General features: G+C 36.5%; 1 protein-coding gene across 8 annotated transcripts in view; it reads left to right on the top strand.

The window, feature by feature from the left end:
• The window catches only part of WDFY3 (WD repeat and FYVE domain containing 3), a 275,767-nt gene that overhangs the window by 195,874 nt on the left and 52,888 nt on the right, over window positions 1-27,005 (top strand). For 6 of the 8 annotated variants that reach the window (XM_036906343.2, XM_036906342.2, XM_036906344.2 and 3 more), the window contains 11 exons: window positions 820-999; window positions 2,408-2,641; window positions 8,497-8,596; window positions 10,545-10,705; window positions 11,728-11,957; window positions 13,022-13,131; window positions 14,682-14,864; window positions 15,677-15,834; window positions 16,953-17,030; window positions 18,434-18,661; window positions 25,057-25,110. In XM_036906343.2, coding sequence (XP_036762238.2) covers window positions 820-999; window positions 2,408-2,641; window positions 8,497-8,596; window positions 10,545-10,705; window positions 11,728-11,957; window positions 13,022-13,131; window positions 14,682-14,864; window positions 15,677-15,834; window positions 16,953-17,030; window positions 18,434-18,661; window positions 25,057-25,110 — 1,716 coding nt within the window. The remainder of the gene's footprint in view (window positions 1-819; window positions 1,000-2,407; window positions 2,642-8,496; window positions 8,597-10,544; window positions 10,706-11,727; window positions 11,958-13,021; window positions 13,132-14,681; window positions 14,865-15,676; window positions 15,835-16,952; window positions 17,031-18,433; window positions 18,662-25,056; window positions 25,111-27,005) is intronic. The other 2 variants (XM_036906345.2, XM_057502413.1) reach the window with 1 other exon arrangement.

Here is a 27,005-nt window from a genome sequence, read left to right as displayed (position 1 = left end):
TCAGGAGCAGCCAGATGGAAGAGCTTCATAGGGCAAGGTATGTAGGAAGGGGTATGGAGCTTCCATGTCCTCTCCAACGTGTGTTTTTCCAGCACCTCCATGTATTCACCAGCCCAGAAGCTCTCTGAACCCGCTCCTTCTGTTTTTTTATGGATGTTTCATTATGTAGACACAACTGATTAAATCATTGGTCACTTAGTGCTTGAGCGAAATTTCCAGTCTCCATTCTCCTCCTGGAGGCTGGGGGATGGTGAGCTTTTTGGCTGAAGGTTTGAACCTCCTGATCATATGGTTCGGTTCCTCTGGGCGACTCTATCCTCACAGGCTTCCCCAGAGTCACCTCAGTAGCATTAACTTGGTTGTGGTTGAAAGGGGCTGTTCTGACCGCCAAAAGGCACTGGGATGTCTCTCATCACTTAGGAAATTCTAAGGGTGCAGGAGCTCTGTGCCAGGAATGGGACAAAAACCACATATGTATTTCTTATTATAAGTCACAGTATCACATTGCTGAATGGTTAAGAGCACTATTCTTGTCATTTTACATGTGACAGAGTGAGGCTCAGAGAAGCGCGGTAACTTCCCCATCTTTTACCTCACTCCCTACTCTGGCGGGCTGGAGGATGGGGCATCTCTATTGGTGACACAGCCGCTGTGAGCACCAGCTGTAGTCATGCCCGAATGATGAAAATCAAAACCACTGACTCCAGTTATGGATGGAGCTGTGAGTACTCCAAGGAAGAGTCAGACATCTTGGAGTTTAAAGTAATTTTTAGTGTCAGTGTCTCTAACATACCGTTTATTTTCCTGTCCCTGCGGCAGCCTTGGCAATCAGAAGAAGAGGGATCTTGGCTCCGAGAATATCCGGTGACCCTGATGCAGTTCTTCAGATACTTATATCACAACGTCCCAGACCTGGCCTCCATGTGGATGAGCCCTGATTTCTTGTGCGCTCTAGCAGCAACCGTCTTCCCCTTCAACATCCGCCCTTACTCGGAGATGGTAGGAAAGGGGGAGGAAAATGTCAAACTGCATTTAGTCTGCTCCAATGGTTAGCAGATTTTTTTTTTTTTTGCCATTCTTTGAAGCTTCTGACCACATCACAGTCCCATGACTCTCTGCTTCACCTCTTACATCACCATCTGGCGTCTGGCCCCCCCCACCACTCTCCTGCTTTCCCCTGAAATAGTAGTGAACTCTACCTCTGTTTTCATTTATCATATTCTTCTAAGTCCCTTTTTAGTAACTTCCCTCCCCAAATGGTTGTAGATCCATTTCTTACTTTAATGTGATGATAGCTATGTAGTTGTGAAATGTTCTTCCCAGGTTACAGAACTCCAGTCAGACCAATTTATCTCTATCTCAGGAATGAGGCATTTCCTATCTTTAGTCTTTGCAAATAAATTATGGGATTGGTTATCTTTATAAAAAATGAAATATGTTTGTCTTTTCCATTCAACTCTTATTTTGTCCAACTTGTATTTTTCATATTCTGTACTAATTTAATACACTAGAAACATATATAGGATTGATGCTTCTTTTGTCCTTTTAAACAAGCCCAAATAACAGTTTTTCCTCCATAGTACTTCAGAATTTTATGTTTTCCCTATTTCCACCATCTACTCTAGGACCTGGAGTTCTTTTGAAGCCAATATAATACTGTATATCAACTATTCTTTGATAAAAAATTTAAGACATTTTTTAAAAACCTACCTTCATATTAATTTTTCTTCATGTATAAAGGTGAATTATTCATTCTAAAATTGTGGCAGTTTTTAAGACAAGTATAGCATATGACCTTAAAACTCTGACTTGTTTATAATTTTATAATCTTCCTTTTTGGTTAAAATAGACTTTCAATAATATCTCAATGTCTTCCCTGTCAGCATCTTGTAATCTCTCTTCTGTTTCATCTTCCTTTTCCTGGTGGCTCAGAATTGACACTAGTTATATTGTTGTTTTGTTTATTTGGTTTTTTTTTAAGCTGCAGAAATGGGTCAGTCCTAGGTGTTATCATTATGCCAGATCTTTATGTGAAATTATGTGACTTTTGGCTTCTCAGTAGGTATATTTCAAATATGCAGATACAGTCATTCTCATCATTTAGTTTATTTTAAATGTAGTTTTCCATAATAGAAATAAAATTCAACATAAAACAGATACATGGTTAGTGGCCAGTCAGTAGTTTAATATTAGAAGCATGTGTTGAGTAACTGTAACATACTGTACCCGATCACTATTTTGAAAGGAGGGTCAAGTAAAGCAAAGTGGGGTAATCTTTGAGTTGCTTAGTAGGAGGTAAATGTTGAAGGAAAATACTGTTGCCCTATAGTTTGGTTTTTGGGAGATGCAGAAGTAAAAATACCAAAATTGAATGTGACTAGCATGTATTTCCACTTGATATTACTAGGTGACTGATCTCGATGATGAAGTCGGATCTCCAGCCGAAGAATTTAAAGCCTTTGCAGCAGACACAGGGATGAACAGGAGCCAGTCAGAGTACTGCAATGTGGGCGCCAAGACGTATCTGACCAACCACCCAGCTAAAAAGTTCGTTTTTGATTTCATGCGGGTCTTAATAATAGACAACCTCTGTCTTACCCCTGCCAGCAAGCAGACTCCACTAATTGATCTTTTGTTGGAGGTAAAGACTAAGAAATGCACTTCTTTTCTTTGGCATTGTTTCTATGATTAGAACATTAGTAACCAAGCAAGTTTTATGCAGAATACCTTTCAGATTTCTAATTCTGGGTTGTATAGCAGAACATAACATGGGCTATGGAAATTTTTTATCCCAGATGTACCATGTACCCTACCAATTTGTTTCTCTTCATTACATTTCTGCAAGTATGTCCCTGATTCAGTCCTTTATTACCATTTTCCTAGACCAGGAATTTACGAACTTTTCTTTAAAGGGCCAAATAGTATTTTACATTTTGCAGGCCATACAGTCTGTCACAATTACTCACCTCTGCCATTGTAGCTAGAAAGCAGCCATACATAAATGAATAAGCATAACTGTTCCAGTTAAACTTTAACTACAAAAACAGGCACAGGGTGGATGTGACCCATGGGCTTTAGCATGCCAACTCCTTCCCTAGACATTTACAGCAGCATTGTCTCCTCAGCTTATAACTCCCTCTTAAGTATCATTGCTGGTATTGCTACTCTTAGTACCCATTGCAGCTTATGACATAAATGACATAAATGCCTTGTACTTAGTAGGAGTTCCATAGGCACTTCCTGGATTTACTTCACACAGCAAATGTCCAGGTTGCTTGCTATATCTTGGTCAGCTCAGGCTGGTAGGACAAAATACCATTGACTGGGTGGCTGAAAACAGACATTTATTTCTCACAATTCTGGAGACAGAGAAGTCTGCTATCAAGGTGCCAGGTGCTGGTGGCCTCTGCTATCAAGCTGTCAGGCTAGCAGATGGCTGCCTCGCTATCTCACACGGCTGAGTGAAAGCACAAGCGAGCTCTGGTGTTTGTTCCTTTTCTTATAAGAGCAAAAATCCCCACAGAGGGGTCTACCCTCGTGACCTCATCTAAACCTAATTACGTCCTAAAGGCTGTCCCCCTTACTCCCATCACATTGAGGATTAGGGCTTGCACTTGAACTGTGGGGGTGGGGCAGCAGGTGGGGGATAAAAATTCAGTGCATTGCACTTGCTCGATAAGTGATACGAATCAGCTGGTGCATCAGAAAATGAGCTCCGAAGTGGCCACACTGCTGGGTTTAGGAATTGTCCATCCCTGAAAACCAAATGTTCACCTAGAAAAATCTCAAGAAAAAATAAAGATTACAGAAAGGAAATTTAATGTAAAATTAGTAGCCTATACATTCATATTCTTTTGGCCAATTCATATAAATAGGGTTAGGCAGTATATGCCAAAGTTCTGAAAATAATGTTTCATGAAAGATTCAATCAGTGCAGATGACTTCTTTCTGAGCAACTTCTACCTGTTCTCAACAGCTTGACAACTAAACATGCTCTTTGCTCCCTCTAGTGGCTAATACAGTTAATTTCTTACTTGAAACCTTAAACCCACAGCTGATGTTTTTATCTTACTCATGAAAATGTCTGTTTGGTCAATTCAAAGACATTGCTTATTTGATTAAAGTACCAGTCATGCTAAACAGTTTAAACAGGATCACAATGTTTGATATTGGCAGAAAAATAGTTATTTCATCAAGAATCCTTGTGATATAATTTAAAAGCATGCCTGGTAGAGCTTGTCCTCTTCAGAAACTTTAAAAATAAGAGATGGCCAGTTTCTTAGGGTATTGGGTAAGAGTTTGAAGCATTCTGTGCAAAATAAAATGGTAATCAGAAAATAACAAAATAAAGTTCAGAAGAGGTGTGTGTAAGAAGGCATAACTGAGCCAAAAAGTAAAATACGTATATGTGGAAGTTGGAGTGAGTGTATAAATCTGGTAACAGCATTTTTAGTCTTTTAGGATCCCTAAAAGCTAATTAACTACCATGGATAAATGATGTAAATGTCATCTATTTGGTTTTCTGTGTTTTTCAGTAGGGAAAATTTGACATAACATGTATAAACCTTGAAGTAACATTCTCATTGTGTGGGTGCTAATTTGCCCAATAGTGGAATTGTGTCTGATTGTACTAGGGAACTGGTACAATGCAAAGGTTATATTTCAGGGAGAGGTAGTGGCACTCACAGATAGATTACAAAGGCCTTAAAGTTAGGGACCAACTTGCATGTGTCCTTTCCTCTCACCAAATTAGCCAGTGCTAATTTGATGTGTTCTTTTAAGTGTTTTCAAATCACTTAACTGTAATTACATCCCTGGCAGTTCTCAAACAGGAAGGTGCAATACCATCTAATAAGAGAAATTTTCTTTTAAAAACTAACTTAATACTTTGAGGAACTTCAAATCTAATGCACATATACAGAATACACATACAAAAAATATTTAGTGAAAATATTACTGAACTCTATGTCTTCCTGTGGTGTAAAGAAATAAACTACATTTGATTTTGACTGTTATGATTACAAAGTCTTTGTCTCTGAAGAAATTCAAAAAGTGAATTATTGTATGTCTTACCTACCTGAGGAAAGGGGTCTGAACCAACTGCACTTCAGTCCAGTACACTTGAGCCAGTCCGTCCGTCTTCAGTCTGTGATTGTTGGAATTTCATCATACAAGAATCTACTTGGTCCTGTCTACTAAAGAACACATGAGGTTACTTTATTAGCAGTCTGTCAAAGTAAAAGATTCCCATTTGTGTAGAGTGGCTTGAGTGTGACACTGAGGCCAGATACATGAGAGGCAGTGTGGTGTAATAGAAAAAGCAGGAGATTTAGAGTGAGAAATACCTGGTTTGAATTCTGTCCCTATTGTTTACTATATAAGCATTTTAATCTCACTGAGGTAAATTAATTCTCTGGGGAATAAGATACACAGACACACAGACACACACACACATACTCACACACTCACACTCACACAGTCTCCCCTGGATGATCATTGTAAGAGTTAAATAGATGTAAATCACCCAGCAAAAACTACTTTGAGAAATTAAATGTGTGCTAGTTATAGCTGTATGGCCAAGCTCAGTTCTCTTTACCCCTTACAGTTGGCCCATTTTAAAAATAGTATTAAAATAGAAACAGTCTCGGCCAACTATTACGAGAATTGAGTAAGTTGTTATACTTGGGATTCATACACAGTGCCTGGCACATAAAAAAGAGTGGCAAAAGTGGGCAAAGAGAGCACTATAAAACAGCAGAGAAGAAAGTTGGTCCAAGAAATGCTGCAGTCAGAGGGAAGAAGCCCCAAATCCTCTTCTTTAAAGGCTTCAGACCATTACAGACAGAGAGCAGAAGACCCCCAGAGCTTCAGGGCTGTCACCGGGGCTGCAGGTATCTGGGTGCGTGTGAAGATTCTGTGTGGTGTCCCCAGGCCTCAGAAAAGAGGCTGTGAGTCTTTAAAGATTGATGCTGTTGGCTGGCTGCACTGTTTTCAGGGAGGAAGGGTCTGACAGCCAGAGGCTGGAGCAGACCTTAGTGCTTATCCTCTCTTCGCTCTGCCCTGAACTCATCCTGGTTGTCTCCTGGGCTAAAAGAATGGGAAGGAGATTGCAGCAGAGTTGCTCCTGTGCATTTATTAACTTCCACATGGAGATTGTTAGTAGAGCCCCAAGAGTATGGTATATAGCAGGTGAGGCTGAGTACTTTGGCATCAAAGAAACTGAGGTTTGAATCCTACTTGTGCTTGACCAAGTGACTTAACCTCTTGAAGCCTCAGTTACCTTCTCTCTAAAACGGGTATGGTATCTACTTCAAAGAGATTTTTTTGCAGATTGAGATAACATGTATAAAAGCAATCACTGTGTATGGTATGTAATAGTAATCCCTTAATTGTTTTTAAAAAAAGCAAGCACCTCTGAGACAACTGTGCATGCCTTCAGAAAGTCTGAAGTCCTTGAAAAGTGAGGTTACTATAAATCTCAGCTAGAGCATTTGAACTCAGCAATTAAAACCAATAACAAGTGTAAATTCTGGGTCATAATCACTCATGTAACCACTTGAATGAGAGGAATCACAGGATTAAATGCCTATTGGTGACTGAGCCAGGCTTAAATGCTTATAGAATACAAAAGAATATTTATAATTTTAAGCACAAATAAATATTGTTGACCGGTCAAGCTACTTCTCTCTGTTCTATAGTCTCTTTTGTAGACTCCAAAACTGTCTAGTTAATATGTAATAAACCCTACTCATTACTGCTTATCTATCCCAGTACCCTTCTTGAGTTGATTATGATCTTGAAGGAACACTGCTGTCTTCAGTGGTGCTTAAATCTTTCTGAAAGTGGAGGGCCTTACTCCTTAGTAAATTTTGATCACTCAAGCTGTTTGATAAAACGATCTCCGATCTGATGACCTATCAGTCTGCTGCTTATCGCTTAGAAGTTCTCCGTTTCCCTTCAGTTGGTAGGGCTGGGGTCTCAAAGTCACTCTCAGCATGAGGCAGAGGCAGGCTTTGGCCACAACTCTCTTGCTGACTATTGCATTCATCTGTTCAACTGCATAGGAAAATTTAAGATTAAAACCAATGTGATATGTCCTTCATTTTTCCCCAAATTATTCTAATACCAAACCGAACTCCTAAGCACCAATATTCTTTTAACTATTATTAAACCCATATTATATCATTTTTAAATAATGTCTTATCAGCAAAACAGGGAAATGTTCATTAGAATTTTGGTTTAGCTGTTGGTTTTCAAGTCCTTAGAGTAATATCTTTGATCTAAACACAGAATTGAGATTTTTAACTGCTCCTTTAAAACATTTAACAGTACCATATTGAAAAAAGGTAAAAAGAAATGGTTTTTCCAAATGGAGCAAATTTTAATTTTAAATGCAGAAAGCAGAACAGTGTTCTGAAGTCCACTTTTGTAACATGATCATAAACATAGTCTTGGATCTGTGTAAGAAGAAATATGTTCATTAATTTCACTTGCAAGGCATTAATGTTGTGCCTGTGAATAGTATGCCTAGGATAGCATTAACGCTATACTGTGTATCTAGAACATACAGATCTCTTTTTTTTTTTAAGAAACAACTTTATATGAACTTGTTGAGTTGTTCCAATATACAACTCCTATCAAAAGCCAGCTAAGGATACTGGTATTTGAGAAGGATGACAAAGGGATCTTTCTTACCTTTCATCTCTGTGTTCATAGTGTTTTGCCATGACTCAACTTAGAACTTGAAAGTTATGTACCTGAACTGTATTACCCTAATTACCCATAGAAATGCCATCAAAGGACTGTAGTTTAGCTTTATGCCCTAAGCTTTTATTCAAGATAACTTTTAAAATCATCTTTATACTGTAAAAAGTGTTAAATACTTAATACTGTAAAGACTGTTAACAGGGTTATTCATTGTCCTCTTTATAAAAACCCACAGAGAACATTCCTTAGAACAATTTTAGGAAAACATCGTTGATAACAATGTGTTAGTGTGTGCTTCCTTTGTAGAAAATAAAAAGCTTTGTAAACAAAACTGTCTTGTTTTTCTCCTTCTTGATACCTAGGAAGTTCAGAGCTAAATTGTGTGCTTAATTAATTTTTTGATTTAAATATTTCTTTCCCCATTGACTTTACCCTTTTGATTACTAGATTCCTGAGCTTTTGTGTTTGTTTTAATGGCTTTATGATTTATAGTCTCATGATAAATTTACAGCTGCCCTGGAAGTGAAATTATAATAATAAACTATTAAATATTTATTAAATACTTAAATTGTTTAGAATACTGCTTTTGGAGGAAAATATTCAAGCGTGTCAGGTTTGTTTTTTTTTTCTGTGGTCAGAAAAACGAGAAAGAGTATAATCATATATATATATACTGTCTCTCATGTCATATTTTATTATTTGTCCGTAGGTTTTTAAAAAATTTATAGTTATGTAATACTTGTCTTTGTTTAGTTGGTTCTGTTTCTAATTCTAAATTTTATTGATTAGGCATCCCCTGAAAGATCTACAAGAACTCAGCAAAAAGAATTTCAAACTTACATTTTGGATAGTGTGATGGATCATTTGCTTGCCGCTGATGTGTTATTGGGTAATGCGATGTTTTATTTTCACTTTGTAAAAGTACCTGTAATTACTCCCCTTCTCTTTTTATACCCCAAGTGTATCTCCTTTCTAACTTTATCTTCTTCTTCACATTTTTTCCCTCTCTTAACTTGTATTTTTCTATAATGAGAGAAAGTCCTGTCCAGCTTCTCCCTTTGAGTCTGGGATAAAGAATCAACCACAAGAAGAACTTCAGATGCTTGTCCATATCTGTACACCAAGAGGTGGCAGGAAGAGGACAAGGAAAGAAAAAAAAAATGTTTTAAAAACCATATTTCATGAACAGGTTGTATTATGATGAATATGTAATACCTTCCAATTAATTTACTATAATATGCTTACAAATAAATTATAGAGCTCCCTGAATTACCACTCAGACAGCATGCCAGTGTGAGACCACAGAGATAGAAGCTCACTGCCAGCACCCCAGAGACTGCCCTTCTGCCCTAACCCAGTCACTCTCAACCCAGTCACTGTCCCAACTTCTAAACAACAGATTAATTTTGCCTGCTTTTGAACTTACATAAATGGAATCACATGATGTGTATTCTTTTTAGTCTAGCTTCATACACTCAACATTATATTTATGAGATTCATTCATGTTGCATGTAGCAAGAGTCCATTTATTTTCATTCCTATGTAGTAGTCTGTCATGTGAATATATAAATTTACCTGTCTTGCTGATGATGGACAATTGATAATTTCCACTTTGAGACAATTAGAGATAAAGCTGCTGTAAACTTACCCTGATGGTTGGTCTACCCATGTGCACAGTATTTATACGTACCTGTTGGATATAGACCTGTAAGAGGAACTGTTGGGTCATAGGTTTGTATATGTTCTTTAGAATGGCTTCCAGGACATAAATTGAAAACACATTATCATTTTTTTTCAGTATATCTTTATCTAGATACAGTAAAAATACAAAATGATATACTTACAGTGGAGCTAACTAACATTTATATATGAACAATGATAGAATTCAAAGGAGAAGTAATGACTTAGCTATTTCTTGCTGAGTTCCTAGTAATGATGTTAATCATAGAACCTCCATGCCATTAAATTACCTATTTTTTTGCAAAGTAAATTTGCCAAGGAATCATTAGTTTTGTCTTAGCAAGCATGTGTGAAGTCAAACTTTTGTATTTGTTTTTGTCACTTTAGTTGTATGTAGTATCAGTCTTAATACATAAAGACATAAAAGACAGTTTTGTGTAATGGAATAGTTTAGAGTTAGGTGGGAAAAAAATTCATGATCAATGGAGGCTCCAGAATTTCTAGGAAGAAGGGTCTTAGGGAGAACATTGTGGTCAGGAGGAGGCTCAGAGGATTAGTCTTGCTGCAGTATATTTATAGCAAGCACACTGAAGACTCTGAGATAGCTTTGAGGAGAGAAACAGTGCAGTGGTAATCATGATGGTAATCAAGGCAAAAGGTACCCCTTGGCACCACCACCAGTGATTATAGTTCCTTTTTCCCAATTCGTCTGAAGCTCTCTTGCCCATATTACTTCACTGTGCTTAATTAAAGGTATACTCCAAAATACAGAGTTTTGTTTGATGGTTTGTTTTACCCTTTATTTAGTTCCACAGAATCAATTTACAGCTGATAAACTGACTTTATTTTTCTCAGAGACCATCTGTCACTGAGAATTCAAGCTGTTTGCTTACCTCAGACTCTTAAGGCAGTAAGAGACTTCACTTTAGAGTCTCAATCTGTAACACTTTTATCCTGTGGAAGTGATTTCTTTCAACATTTATCGTGATTTCTGGCCGTGAGCATCATTTTCTTAAACTAGTACATAAGAGTTAGCGGTCTTATTTTTTAATCTAGCGGGTGTTCTCATTTTGCCTTCACCTAAATTGTTTGCAGATCTGGTCTTGCGCTGGTTGATATCGATTTTCTTAGACATTTTTTTTCTTGCTGGAACTTAGGGGAAGATGCATCTCTGCCTATTACCAGTGGGGGAAGCTACCAGGTATTGGTGAACAATGTGTTTTATTTCACACAACGTGTGGTGGACAAGCTTTGGCAAGGCATGTTCAACAAAGAATCTAAACTTCTTATAGATTTTATAATTCAACTAATTGCACAGGTAATCCATTATCACTATGAGTTGTGGAATACATGTTTTCCTGCTGAAAAACTTTGCCTAAAGTGTCAAAATTGTTGGAAATAAATGTAACTAATAAGATAATGAGTGTTAACAATTAATATAAAGCTCAGCTTATTACAAGTGAGTAGAATCTGAGAATAGGTGCTTGTGTGTCCCTTGTAACGCTGCCTGTCCTCTCAGCTGTGGGCTCTCATTGGTATCGCTCTTCGCTACCAGATAGCTACATAGCTTCCTTTTGGTTTAAATACCTGAAGTTAATATGACTTGATAGGTTTTTACAGTATGTAAAACTGTAAAGGTTTACAGAGCATGAAGAGTTGGTATTAAAAGAATAGTCTCTTCCTGTAATTGGATCTTTATAAGGGCCATCGTAGTCCTTCTGTCTCTGAAGATGTCATCTTAGTGTTTATGGTACCTTGGGCAAAGGAATATTGGCCTGGTTTGGCACAAGTGATTAATCTTATTCAACATACAATGTAGAAAGTAGGAAACAGTGTTAAGCGTGTGTTATTAGCATATGGTGCATAGATTCTTTCATGCCACCTAAGGATTTTTTGGGAGATAAAACTGTATTTAAGCCAAAGAGAAAAATTCTCACGTGAGGGCATGAAACGAGAATGTCAGAAGAAGCTTTTAACTAATATTTAAGATAACTTTTCAAAGTAATTTTGAATATAGACTCTTCATCCTAACAAAACTTGTGTAGTAGGCAGCTCTACCCAGCTGGCACTTTCTCATGTTCTCAGGTTGCTCTGCCCCAAAAGAGTGTTGGCAGCTCTCCTCACTGGGATGTGCATTTGTACATAGCATCTCATTAAATTATGTTTATGTGTCTCTTGGGTTCTGAACTTCATTATAGCAAGAGCTTGTTATTTTTAACTTAGCACCCAGTGCTCAGCATGGCATCTGGTACATAATAAACCTAACATTCACATGTGAACGATAAGCAAATCTTTTATTTGTGTCCATTTTACTAAATAAAGCATCTTTCATATCTTCAGTCAAAACGAAGATCACAGGGACTGTCACTGGATGCAGTTTACCACTGCCTGAATAGGACCATCTTATACCAGTTCTCTCGGGCACACAAAACTGTTCCACAGCAAGTAGCTCTCCTGGATTCACTCAGAGTTCTGACTGTAAACAGGAACCTGATCCTGGGACCCGGGAACCATGACCAAGAATTCATTAGCTGTCTGGCTCACTGCCTTATTAATCTACATGTTGGCAGGTAAATCTTTTAGGTTCAGTTTGTCACCTAGAATTTGTGTTTGGTATTTTTTTCACCAGAACCCTTCATTCTACTTTTTGATAGTGACATTTCTTTTCTTTGAGTCTCAGTTTTAAAACTTCATGCAAAGGATAAAACATAAGTGTTGCATTTTTGCAATGAAATGAGCATTTTTTCCTTTAATTTTCTGTATCTTTAAGTTTCTTATTAATCACCTTCTGGCATACGTAATTTTTAAAAGAAAGTTCGCTTTTAAAGTAAGTAAAATGCACATTATTAGAGGTTAAATGGGGTGAAAAGAAAAGAATGCAATGAATAAATGCTATGGTATGTGTTAAATGGGTAAGTCATTATTTTTCTGTTGATGCCTTGACAGATATGTCTGTAGTGTCTGCTGGGAGCCAGCCATTGAATTAGGGACTAGGATGGCATGTGAGTAAGAAAGCCCTGTAGCAGCGTCTTGAAGCATGCATTCTAGAAGGGAAGACAGACAACTAAGCTAGACAAGCCCGGTGTCCTAAGCTAAGTGCTCTGCTGGAAGTATGGTGCTTCTAGAGCACTTCACAGGTGCTCCTAACCTTGAAGACATACCTGCTGAGCTACAACTTGAACCTGGGTGAGAAGGAGGTTAACCCTCCTTCTAGAAACGAGCCAAGGGAGAGTGATGTACAAAAAAGCATATCTGTGTGGTTGCCCGGGAGAGGAAAAGATAAGGCATGTTTGGGAAGCTGCAAGTATTTCATTGCTCCTGAGCAAAGAGTGATGAGTTAAGGGACTGGAGAGAAGGCCTGTGAGGAGAATGTTCTTAAAGAACTTTTTGTAATGTTCATCTTGATGCTGTAGTTTAATTACACTTCGGTGGATTGGGGAGATCACTCCGTAAAAATGGCACTTTCATAATACACTAGATGTTCTTTGTGTGTCTGCTGAACATCTGTCTGCCAGTCATGGAACTTTATGACAGAGCCAGCATGTACTTGTGTCTGCAGAGTAATTCTTAGTCATTAGAGTTTTCAGCTACCATAATTTCCTTCATATAGTTTAAACTGACTGGAATTTTTCAGCAATGTGGATGGATTTGGTCTGGAAGCAGAAGCCCGCATGACTACATGGCACATTATGATCCCCTCTGACATTGAACCAGATGGTGGTTACAGCCAAGATATTAGTGAAGGTAATTACCTCCATTTTTTTTCCTTTTCTCTCCATTCATTCATTTCCAATTTTCAAAATACACCAAAATAGACTGACTTCAGAAACTGCCAACATTAACAGCCAGTCACCTAGTAGGACATACCCACCATACACCAGTGTACCCACCAACATGCTAGCTTCATATCTCCTCATGTCCTCATGGTTAAGCCACTGACCCTGCTAGCCCTCAGCATTTCAGAATAACCCTGGGAGACTGATACTTACCTTTGCACAAGTAGCAGTGCAAATACCTACTTGGCATTTGCCATTAAGAGCTGCCTATTCACGGGGATGTACAGCATGGAGAATATAGCCTGTGATTCTGTAACATCTTCCTATGCTAACAGATAATAACTTCCTTCAGTAGTAGGAGGTGAGGATTTAATAATATGGGTACCTGTTGAACCACTGTGTTATATACATGAAACTAATATAAGATTGTATATCAGCTATACTTAAATAAAATTAATAAAATAAAATAAACCTTGATTGGAAAAAGAGAGAGAGAGCTGCCTATTGTAGTATTAGACATATCCCATTAGAGGCAGACATTGCTTGAGATAGATGGCCTTGTCGGTATGACCATTTTTATTCTTTAAACCTAGTTTTCCCACTGATTTTTGTAAGTATTCTGCATTGAAGTCTTTGGGTTGGTTGCTGTCTGATTTCCATGTTGAGTAGGAAAGATCAGGTAATTATGGTAGTATTTGTTTCCCCAACAATAATACGATGTAGTAGTAGTTCTCCATTTGATTTTATCCTTTGGATGTCCAGCACGCATTCTTTGACTCACTATGCATTAATCTGTTTCTGTCCCTTCACTAAAATTTCTTGAACCCCAGACACTGGACACGGTGATTGTTTCTATCCCTTGAGGAGTTGACAGTGTAGAACATTGGTTCTCAAAGCAAGGTGCTCAGGCTAACAACATCAGCATCCTTTGGTAATTTGTTACAAAAGCAAATGATTTGGACTCATTCAGATCCACTGAATCAGGAAATTCTGGGGGTAGAGACCATCAGTGTTGTACTAAGCCCTCTAGGTGATTCTGGTGCTTGCTAAAAAGATTCACTGGTCTGACTTTGGAGTCAAGTTAGCAAGGAGTCCAAAGCAAAATGGAATTTAATAGGAAAATTCCTTTATATTTTAATAAGTATTTCTTTCCTTTTGCAAAATAACCAGGAGCTAACTTAATTTTGAATTTAAGGATTCAACTCTAAAAATTACATTTAAATGTGGAATAAATTATTTTTGCATGTAGAAGAATCCAGACAATGAAATGTGTATGTAGTTTCCAATTTTGTACATAAGAATGCAATCTTTTTGCATGAATATAAAGATTTTTTAAGTTCTCCAAGGAGCCAGCCACAGTTTTGGTTATGTGAGTAATCCTTTTTACTGAGCTGGATATGATATGAAGCAGTTTTTTGACAAGTAAGTACAATAGTTGAAATTCTTAGATGTAAAGCATGAAGAAAAATACTGCTTATGTATTGTGTCCTTCATCAGTTGCTTTTTTACGTTTCCTAGGGCGTCAGCTTCTCATAAAAGCTGTCAACAGAGTTTGGACTGAACTGATTCATAGTAAGAAACAAGTTCTGGAGGAGCTTTTCAAAGTCACTCTACCTGTGAACGAAAGGGGCCACGTGGACATAGCTATAGCACGGCCCCTCATTGAAGAGGCTGGCTTGAAGTGCTGGCAGAATCATTTGGGTAAGAAAGTCTAACTTGTGACTACAAACAATTGTACAGAGGTGAACTTTAATATGTAATGAAAACTTTCTCAAAAGGATATTGACGGCAGTAGAAATGAAAATCATTACAGTGTGGCTCATTCTGAATAATTACGCTGAGATTTGGCTTTTCATCTGAGATATGTTACATGTCAGGCATCTATGAGTTTGGAAAATTACACTTTGCTCACAGCTCTAGTGTGGTCAGTATCTTGGCTGTGAGTCCACAATCTCTACTATAATTATGAATTTCAAAAAGCCCTGAAAACCAAGGTTTTTTCCATTAATTTGGTGACAAAAATTACTTGGTAGCAAAACCTAACCTACCTTTATCCTACTTGGTATGAATATTCACATATTTTCCTGCAGAAAAATTAATGTGTTAAATTATGGTTTATTACCCTAGACCCTCTGATGGTCTACTATTTAATATACAGTATATGTACCATACCACCTTTTTAAAATGCACAACACTTTAAATTCCTAAATATGCCCAATACCAAAGATTTTCAATTAATACAAACTGATTATAGCCAAAATAAATTTGCATGTTATTGCAAAGCTGTGAAGTTTCAACCAAATGTAAGCTCAAGTAGTATAATTGTCAAGCAGCTATCCTTATAAAGAGTACCAACAAGTAAATGTATGACATCTAAGAGAATGTCTGTTGGTAATGTAAGCTGCTTTTGAAAACTACAGAATTGTGCTTTGTAGCCATGATGCAAAGGTGTTAAAAGTAAGACTAACAGATATATGAAGAAATTGTAAAATAATCTAATTTTAATTACATAGCCCATGAAAAGAAATGCATAAGCCGAGGCGAAGCTCTAGTGCCCACCACGCAATCCAAACTGTCCCGTGTCAGCAGTGGCTTTGGTCTTTCCAAGTTAACAGGATCAAGAAGAAATCGAAAGGAAAGTGGTCTTAACAAACACAGTCTTTCCATCCAGGTACATGATTTGGTTTCATTGATGATATTATTGAAAAGTTATATTTCAAGGTTTAATTGTAGCATTGTATATAATAAACTTAACATGTACAAGCATATAATTTGAAATGGAACTTTCTGCATTTTTGCCTTAGAGGAGAAATGGAAATAACCCAGAATATGGGAATTTATCCCATTTTATTAGGATAAGTTGTGTTATGAGTATTGTGAATTTATATCCATATCATAAGTGGACATGGGATTCAGATAGTGATATATGATCAGGTTCTAGTAAATTTTTCCCCAATTTTTCCCAACTATAAATAGTATTGTTGTAATTATATACATTTTAAAGCAATTGCAGAACAAAATGGCATTTTACTTTTTTATACTCTTGTATATAATCTTGTATACAATCTTGTGATTGATTTTTCTTTTTAACTCATCTACCTCCAGCATTAATTCATTCCACATCACACTGCCTTTGCCATCCCAGAATCTTAATGGCAGCTGTGAGAAGGGTCTGAGAGAAACCATGTGTATCAGTCATTCCATGCTGCCTTCATGCTGGATTCCCCAGTAAGGATACTCTGAGAGGACGTGAAGAGTACAGGGTGTTTATTAGGGGAACTCTTGAGGTCAATATTTGTGGAAGAGAACAGAAGTAAGCAGAACTGGTCACAGGGAAATGCCAGGCTACAGTGCAGGTCTGATGACAGCCTCAGCTGACCTCGGTGGAGTGCTGGAGCCAGGATGGCCTGTCAGAGTTCAGCTGTACTGAGCTGGAAGGACTGAGCCTACTTCCCTCTGTCAGCCAGCTGGTCACTGGCTGTGCACTGCCCTGGCAGCTCTGTACTTGAGGAGCCCCCCCCCCGAGGATGCTGAGAGCACTTCCAGCAGCCTCAGCAGCAGGCCCCTCCTGGAGAGGGCACGGCAGGGATGGCAGGGCCAGGTGGGTGTCCATCACACAAGCCTCTGTTCAATTCATCATCTAATGTACATTGCAAAGTTTCTTGTGTCTTTTGAAGGGCTGCCTTTAACAGAATTTTAACTAATTGTTCAACATTATTTTAAAGCTAGTTAACATTTTTCCAGGAAAATTTATGAAATATTAAGACTCTTTTTTCCATCCATTGTTAGGAGATTTCTCAGTGGATGTTTACACATATTGCTGTTGTTCGTGACTTAGTAGACACACAATATAAGGAATATCAGGAGGTAAGAATTCATAACCATAATAATGGCCTGTTTTGCATCCCTTGAGTGAGTAAGGACTTGGTTTCTCCTGATATCTTTCTACCTCTCTTAAGGATAACCTGCTGAACTACATTCAGCATCAGGTGGTGTTTTGAATTGTCCCTGCCAACAGCTACTTTGGGCATTGGTTTTAAGATTTAAAAATTTGAACTTTCTATAGGAAAACTGCATTTAAAAGCAACAAACTGGAAATCTGAATCATGTCGATATTCACTACTGACATACTTCATGTGTTTGTTCATCATAAAAATTAGAATACCAGAGAGATCCCTCTTTCAGAGTTAAGGAGACTATGAAAATGTGCATCACAGTCTTAAGTTTCTTAAAGCTCTAAAATACTAAAAGATAAAGAAGTTATTTTCTGTTACTGGTGCTTGCTGATTATGTCAGTAAGGAATAAATTCAATGAGATCCCCTTGGTGAATTCATAATCACTTAACTTATCCTAAATATTTTATTTCCAGAGTGGCTGATTTAGGTCTGTTAAAGATTTCTGAGTGAAAAGCTGCTAATCTTTTTTGGGCGTAAGTGTAGATCCTTAGTTATTATAGGAAATTCCCCGCCCTGCCAGGAACGTGTGCGTACCACCACAATGTCATGTAATTTCAAGATTATTCATTCTTCACTGTTAGTGGTATAAAGAGATGTTTATTCTTAGACTCAAATCATGTACTTATAGTTCATGAATCATTAAATAAGTTAGTTATAGTCATCTACAGTTGAAGTGTTACACATCTTCATATTTAACAGCAAGAGGTTACACCAAGTCATACATTTTCATTTAAGTAAAACAGTTTGGTTATATCCTAGTGGCCAGTTGAAAAATGGTTTTTTCTTTTATTTTGATATGAATGTCAAGTTCGCTGTCAGAGTTCCATGTTTATATTTACGTAAAATCTTTGGAAATGTTACCATGATTTTCTAGCTTCTCTCCTATCCATGTTCTAGTAGCTATTTTATTTGAGGGTGGATGGGGGGCATTCATCCTTAAATTACCATGTTTCTCTATTAATTCATACTAACATTTCAATATATTTTCATAAGTAATATTGCCATCTTTTCTGTGCCCAAATAACATAGTTCCTTCAGTTCTCTGTTCATGTGTACTGCACACTTACCCCTGTACATATCTGTCATTTCATTGGTGCTAAAATAATCGTCTTGGACTACCATAAAAACCCACAGTCTCACAAAATCAGTAGCTTACTTTAACTGTAAATAAATGTAATTTTGCTTTTGTAATTGACTGAAATGATATGGATTGGTTTTGTTTCTAAATATTAACTTGGTTTTAAGTTACTTGTAGACTTTTAATTGTTACTCCTCCTTGTGCTTGAAAACCAACCTTGACCCCCTCCCTGTAGCGCCAGCAGAATGCCCTGAAGTACGTGACAGAAGAGTGGTGCCAAATCGAGTACGAGCTCTTGCGGGAGCGAGGGTTGTGGGGTCCCCCCATCGGTTCCCATCTAGACAAATGGATGTTGGAGATGACAGAAGGGCCCTGCAGAATGAGGAAAAAAATGGTGCGAAATGATATGTTTTATAACCATTACCCTTATGTGCCGGAAACAGAACAAGAGGCGAATGTGGCGGTGAGTGTGCAGAATTAAATGTTTGTAATGGCTCTTGCAAGTTTTTCTTCTTTGTTGGAAACTTTTTTCTTATTAGGTCAACTACCTAAAATATCTAATTTAGGAAATCCAGTAAACTATATTAAATTGGTAACACCAGAGTGGTGGCAGTGGAGTGAAAAAGATGGGTCAGTGCAGCAGGGAGACGTCGTAGTGAAGTGGTTTAGATCTTCTGCTGGGTTTAAAATGTGACTCTGTCACCTTACTAGCTGGGTGGCCTCACACGGATCACTTTACTTCTTTAGGTTTCTGTTTCCTCATGCCTAAAATGGAGAAAATAACAGTTATGATCATTTCAAAAGCTGTTAAGAGGATTAAGTTAGTTAAAATTAGTGAAGTACTTGGAATAGTGTGCACAAAATAAGCACAGTATAAGTGAAAGTTAAGAAAATAAATATTGGCACTAAGCAATATTCTTTGAGGAAACAGAGAGCAGCTAAAGAAAAATAGCCTGAATATGTAGATCATTCCATTTACTTGGAGACTCTTCATCACTGATTCCATGGGTTTAAAGCAAACACCATTTGTTTACATTTTTTTTTATTCAGACAAGTTACCCTTCCCAAGGCTTTCATTCAGATTTTTGCATATGACCAGAAAGCTTTTGTCTAAGTTGATAATGGTCCAAGGATCATGTTTTTAAGTTTGGGAAAATAATAGTCTTTCCCAATAAAGTTACTACAAATTTAAGAAAAGAAAATACGAGAGTGTAACATCCACTGAATTTAATTATGAAAATTCTCACATTTCTAAATGGTAATCCAACTCTTCAGTGTCCAACAGTAATGCCTCACCTCTGAAATGCAGAGTGCTTTCCTCCTTAGAAATTCACTCTTGTCATAGAACCACAGCTTTGGGAATTGAAAGGGAATCTCACAGATAATCTCATCTACTATCATTTCAATATGTCATCAATTATAAAAACATTATTTATGAAGTATTTTACCTTTATTTGTGCTTGTCTTCAAAATCCAATATGTATTTTACATGAACAGCATATCACAGATGAGCCGCATTTCCTGGGCTCAGTGGCCACCTGGGGATAGCAGCTCCTGTACTGGACAAGGGAGCTGTAGAGAATCCCTGACTTTAGACCAGTGTTATGCCCTTTTTTTTTTTAATCTGTACTTCTCTTTGATAAAAGTCTCTTGCCTTTCTTCACTGTCATTTAAACTTTCAAAAAAAAAATCAGTATTATGACTTCTAAAAAATATAGTCTGGAAAGTATTGTTCTGAGATTCTCTCCCTCCCCAAAAACCTGACCACACTGTGCCTGATTAACCTATGTCCAAGGAATGTATTCCACGTTTTGTTTCACGCTGGTATTTAGCTGCCTCTTAACTATACCCAGTTAGAAGCTCAGATCACTACAAAGAGTCATCCGTTGAAGAACTTCTTGTGTTTGTTCTTCTTGAATATTTGGTTAATAGGATTTTAGAATCTGAGAGGTCATAAAGTCCAAACACTGCCCAGTATAGAAGTTTTATTATATTTTATTAAAAACATCATTTCAAAGATCTTCATGGTTTAAATACTTTCATATTCTTGACTTTATATTTTATTCTCTCAATGATTGAAGAAATTGACGTAACAGAGGAGACTTGGAACATGGTTCTTCTAATAAGTAGTTCAGATGTGAGGCATCTTGCATTATTCCAATGCCTTTTTTGTCTCTGCCAAAACCCTGGCTCCATTTATTTTGTACTCATTGATTTCATCTCTGTCCTGATCCTACTTAGAATACAGGTTTTAGAGTACTGTTATATAGTTAAGAATTTTCAAGATAACTCCTTAGAGTTTACTTTTCTCAAAGCTGTTCCATTCTGTCAAGGTGCCTTACTTGGTACAGCTGTAACTCCAAGTACTGATTTCTAATACGTAGCACACAAGGTAAAAAGATTAATATGCCCATATATATCTGTAGCCTTTTACTAGCACCTACTTTTGTCAGAATAGACAAGCAGTACAATCTCTAAATTCTTACTTTTTCCCCCCAATAAATAAGAATTTAAGCCTGTAGCAATTTGATAAAATATTTCTTGTTGAGTCAATACTCATTTAAATTGAATCCATTCAAGCAATACTAAAATATAAGATGAATGTGCTCTCCTAAATATGTGACCAACTCACTGTTTTATTTAACTGAGGCATATGTTTTTGAGATTTTTATTTAACTGAGCCATATACTTTGAGTTATGTAACCATAATATTTTTATCTTGTCTTCTCCTTTCCTTCTTTGTATCAATGTCATTTGTTTGACAAAAGTATATTTAAACTTCTGTATCAGATAAGAACAAAATAACAACCTATCCAGGGTTCATATTAACAACCTTACTATCATTAGCATTTAACTAAAAAAAGTAGTTCACCAGCCTATGAAATCTAAACAGTCTCAGAAATAAGTATGTACCATATGGATCTTATTTTTTAACCAGATGGGTTCCATATTGGGAAATACAAAGCAGTCAAGAAATGTTGGAGATACATTTACCAAAAAAGGGAAAAGCGGATGGGATGGGGAGACGATTACTGAATGTGGAATTCATGCTGCTTAGTTCTTGCATGAATCAAGGTTAATCTGCTCTAATGAAATTTTCTGAATGAATAATTATTTTGATTTTGCTAGCTCAAAATCTTTTGTAAATTTGCAAGTATACAGTCTGGCAATACTGATAGCAAGGAAACTTCCAAAAAGTAGAAGCAACTGCTACTCCACTGATTTTTATTGTGAAATCAAAAAACAAGAGCAAATACTACTGTTGACCCTTGAACAACACAGGTTTGAACTGCGCGGGTCCACTTATACATGGATTTTTTTCAACAAATATATTGGAAATTTTTTTTTGGAGACTTGTGGCAATTTGAAAAACACTTTTCTCTAGCTTAATTTATTGTGGGAACATGGTACATAATATATATAACATACAAAATATGTGTTAATTAACTGTTTATGTTGCCAGTAAGACTTCCAGCAGACAGTAGGCTATTAGTAGTTAAGTTTTTGGGAAATCAAAAGTTATCTGCAGATTTTTTATTTCACAGGCTGGGGATAAGTGCCCTTGACCCTGTTGTTCAAGAGTCAGTTCTATTTAAAAGGCACAGTGAGCTCAGTGCTCTGCAGAGCAGTTTATATGCAGTTTCATTACATCTCGTGACAGCCCTCCAAAGTATATATAATATTATTATCCCAATTTTACAGATGAAGAATAGAAATCTAAAAAAGTTAAGGATCCCCTTCTAGGTCACATCTACTAAGTATAAGTAAGGAATACTGAGTATAGGCTGACAGTTCCTTAGAAATTAAATCACTTTTGAGAAAGAAAAGATTATGATCTTTAGTGGTTTTGTGGCATTACGTGTAGACAGTGAACTTCCTCCAGGCAGAAACCATATCCTAGGTTTTGTCTCTCTGATGCTAACAGAGTATCTAGAACATAATTAATGTTGAATGAATAGACTACCAGTTCTCTCTCTCTCTTAAGTTATACAGTTTTTTCCATTGCTTCCCATTTAGCAACCTATAGAATTCTCCTAATCATGAAATGTTTCCACTAAAAAAGAGCAAGAGCCAAATTTTATGGGTCCTGAAGTTTATATTACTTGAGGGAGCACCCCATAAGAAAAGAATACAAATTGCTAGGGCCCGTCTTCCAGAGTTTTGAAAGACACCCATAGGAACTGAGGGCTGTTAAAGTTTAAGCTTCACTAACTTCATAGTAAATCCTCCTCGGCCCTGAATTATATTAAACATCACCTCCCAGAGTTTGAGATCCATCACTTCTTCCCTTTCCGCACCCGTAAATGTGTTGCTTTCCTTGCATTCATGTTTATTAAAAAAGTACATAACAGGTGTATGCCAACCTAAAAATTGCTTTTGAAGCCTCTGGATTCGTAAAACAGGTTTTATGTGTATCAAGGGCAAATGATTTGCTCTTTTGCTTATTTATTAATAATTGTATATAATTAACATGTGAATTTTTAGTCCAATGCTTAAGCTAAAGGAATACAGTGATGATTAAGTTTTCTTGTTTTAAAATCTTTAATGTATTAGAAATTAATCAAATGATTATTCCATTAGTCATTAGTGTTTTATTTCTTAACCCTTGATAATACTACTTACTATGTAAAACATAGCTTACCTGTTCAGTTTTGAACTGTTCTTCTTGATTTTTTTTTAATTTTTAAATTGGATGTTTGTTTATAGAAAATAGAACATATTCTAGTGTTTCATTTTCCACAGACATAAAAGCTCTGAAAGTTTATCAACTGAAATTACTTTAACAGGAGCATCAGTAGTTGCAATTATTTTTGTCCTGAGAAAATTAGGTACATGTGGAAAATTATTTTCATCCTTTTGCCCAATGACTTTTCTTGGGGATTAATTTTCATAACTATAATAGCTATACTAAATCGCACTATAAGTATATTTTAGGTGGTAGTATCAATTATAGATATTGTTAAGACACGAGGCTGGGATATGATGAAAATACAAAGTTTTGTTGTTTTTAACCAATTGTTTCATCTTACTCTGAATCCTGAGAATGGAGAGTAAGATTCCCTATTTTGCCATTTAAAAAAAAAAAGCATATTTTAATACTAAAATCAGATTTTAATTTTGTAATCCCTTTATTCTCGCCAGTTAATAATCTCAAGCATATTTACTGTTCTTTGCAAATATCATTGGGAAAAGACCCCAGTGCCTGATTTTGGGCTGCTCAGGGCAGAAGGGAAAAATGACCTAAAAGAGGGCTCCTTTTCTAGTGAACAGAGTCTCTTATAGCTGCCTCCACATATATTTGTATATAATATATAGGTGCCACAGAACTTAGAGAAACTAAACAGCTTCTCTAATTCAGGATTTCCATTTCCAGTATTACAGAAAATTTTGAAGTAAAGGGACTATAAAGTTATTTCCTAGAAATTATGACTGAGAAATTTAGATTTCTATGCGAATGTAGTTTTAAAAATTTTGAGAGAGGTGTAATGATGCTAAGATTATTAGTATAACATATATCTTTGCCCTTGAATGCTGTGCCTTTTAGTAAAATAAGAATCTCAGTCAGTGGATCAAGGATCAAATAAGTATTAAACCAGCACTGTGCTGGTCTACATAGGGAATGCACAGGGGTATACTGGTCAGACCCTGCCTGCGCATGTTCTGGTTGGGGATTATATGGTGGACAGCAAGATTGGGTTTGACAGTATTAATTGGTCCATTTTGCTATATTGGTGTTGTTTGTCACATACCTACCCAGCAATCTATCTTGGGTATTTTTTTTATGAACTTCAAAATTACATGCAGTGTCACCCTTAAACACTTCCACTTGTATATCAATAATTATAGTTTGATACATTTATAGTTCTTTTTTTATTGTCATAAATTTCATATACATTGAAATACATAAATCTGAAGTGTACCATTCAATGAGTATTAACAAATGTATAATACATACTATTTAACCCAAACCTTTACCAAGACAAAGGATGTGTATGTGTATTTTAAAGGTCTTTCAGTATAAGAATATGCTTTTTAAAGTTTGTTTTTAAAGAGAAAGGTTTACTAAAACCATGTGAAGTATTTGAGATTATGCCCAGTAGTCCAGTGTTTGTTTTGCCTACAGAAGCAAACATTTGTAGCTGTCTATGTTTACATGCATAAGCCACACGCTACAGCGCACAACAGAAATTGTGTTCTTGTTATTCCGGATTTTATTCTGAGAATAAAATATAAAGCAACCACATAATATCTTAAAAAGTACTCCTTCATAAAAAGTTTATTTTAGAGGCTGATGGTCCAGTCTCCCTTCTGCCTTCAGCCTTTCTGGGGTCGCAGCTGTGAAGATAGTGAAGGAAGGAGGTCCTCAGGCTTCTATGGGAGGATGTGTTCTTACCAGCACTGACTGACTCGCGGCATGGTGTATTGTAGGTAATACCAGTATTGCTCCTGTACAAAACAGATCTAGGGATAAGCACAGTGAAAGGTAGGTGAAAGATACTAGCTAGCATTAGGTTCTATCGTCTGGTTCTCAGTTTTTACCTTCTGAATCCATTTAAGTTGTTGCCTGTATATGATCTGTGACACTGGTGCTGAAGTTTTGCCTGTGTGATTTTTAAGTCTGTCCTGTTCAGTAGCCTTGAGAATTTTAGTGTACTTAAGTTTTACTTTAAGACTACTTTTGATAATGGAGAAAACAATCAAAGGTGCTGAGTGATTATCTCAAGCAGCTCAGAATATCATATCAATTTTGAGTGAATGTGTCTTCCATATTTCATTGAATCCTCAAGAAAATTTTATTTTTGTGTTTTTCTTTGTTATTTTTTTCTGATGTTTCTATACTTAATACCCTGTTTTCAGTCTGAGATCCCAAGTAAACAGCCTGAGACACCCGATGATATCATTCCTCAAAAGGTAAAACACAAATTACCTAAAAGAATGCAAAATACTTGCAGGTTTTTTGGGGTTTTTTTTAGTGCATGGTAGAATAGACTAACTTCAAAGATTGACTTTCAATTTGTTCTTTCTGTAAGTTCCTTGCAGTTGAAAGGTTGGTTTCACTCATGTTGAGAGGTCCTCTAGTCTTTCTCAGCTTTGTTCTTCTAATTAGCTTTCAGGGGTCTGTATGCTGCTCACTAACAGGCTGAGTATTCACTGCTCTCACTGTAAAACGTGAATCGCTACACGCAAAAGCTAACAAGTTCTGATGCATGTTAGTAATGGGCAGCCCGCCACCTTCAACTTTTCTTTCCAATTACTCATTTTATTCTTCTAGATACTAAACAGTGTGTATTTTGAGGTTGCAAGAGTATATCCTCTTTTAATTATTTTTTGAATCAGAAGGAACTACTGGAAACTAACAATGTATGATCATTTTTTTAAATACAATTTTAATTAGTTTAAAATTTTATAATGGTTTTCTTATTCCAGAAAGATTGAATACTTAATGCAGTTTTTTAAAAAAGTAGTTCTTTGTAACATGGAAATGTACTTTAAAATATTTAGGGAAAAATGCTTATAGTTCCAAGTTTAAGTCAGTAACCAAGTAGATGTTGTCCCACATGTATTAAATTCATTATCATGCCCATCACTAACTATGCTATCATCTTTTTACAAATGAACAATTTTGAGTTGAGAGGAATTTTTATACAAAGTTTACTTCATTTCAAAAATATTGCACTATTCTTAGTAGTTTGCTCATCAGATTAATTCTTCCATAATTGTAACATTTTATATCATTTTAATACTTCCCTATGTTACATAATAGGTTTCAATTTCCATTTGCTGTATACCATTCCTTAGTTAGCCTGCAGCTCACTTTCTGTACCTGAAGTTAAAAGAAGGGCAACTATGGCTTCAGTTAGGTATCTTTTTATCTCAGACTAGTTCACTGTTTTAATCTAAATTTCCAATCAATTGCACACTTGTTTTCCTCTTTAAAATTGGAATTTTTTTTTTAAGTCTTGCTTGAAATAAGCATTATTCTGGGCCATATGTATTGACTACTTGGGTTGAAGAGCAGGTGGATAGAATACTTTCATTTAGATATTCATAGGAAAGGAAAAATAAAAGTTTAGAAAAGATTTTTAAGCACATTTCAAAGTCCCATCTTTTTCTTAATTTTTAATCCAAAGTTTGGGTCTAATTGTGATCAAGAAACCTATATACATATAAACTTTTCCCTATGGTTTTACATTTTTGTAGAAAATTTTAGACCTTGATTTTTCATTACCTTATGGTTTAAGATAAAAAATTTTAAAAGGTTAATAGGAGAACCTGTTTTTAGGATAAGCATTGTTCTGAAAAAGAAATGCTCTTATATGCCGAAAGCTTAAATTTTTCTTATGTGTCTAGGTAATTAATTTCTTCCTCAAAATGGACTCCTGGATGTTCTAGACATACTTATTTAGTTAGAAAGTTTTTGATACTCTTTTACCCAATAAGCAATAAGGATGTTTCAGCAGAAGTAGAGATAGCAGCTCAGGGTGATGGGCCAATCAGGGAGCGCCAACTAGCCTGCAGCTTAGTTCTGTGGAGGTTTGGGCCAGTTCCGGGGTTCCAGGGAGATCTGCAATATGGAAAAGGACAGGGCAGTTCTGAGTCTGTGCTTCCAAGTATCAGAAATATATGCTTGCACAGATGACCCCAACTGAATGGATGGCCCTTTAGGCCTGACCTACTCACTTTACTTGGGGTAGAAGCAAAGTTCCAGGCTCCTCACAGACAAGACATCCCCTTGCAGCTTGATGCTCTCCAACACTGGGCCTTATCATTCCTGTATTACCATGTGGGGAGGTTTTGTGATAAAT

Source organism: Manis pentadactyla, chromosome 5, assembly GCF_030020395.1.
Source record: "Manis pentadactyla isolate mManPen7 chromosome 5, mManPen7.hap1, whole genome shotgun sequence".
In the NCBI taxonomy this organism is placed as follows: Eukaryota; Metazoa; Chordata; class Mammalia; order Pholidota; family Manidae; genus Manis; species Manis pentadactyla.
The sequence above is the reverse complement of the archived record's forward strand: the minus strand, read 5'-3'. Positions and strand labels throughout refer to the sequence as shown.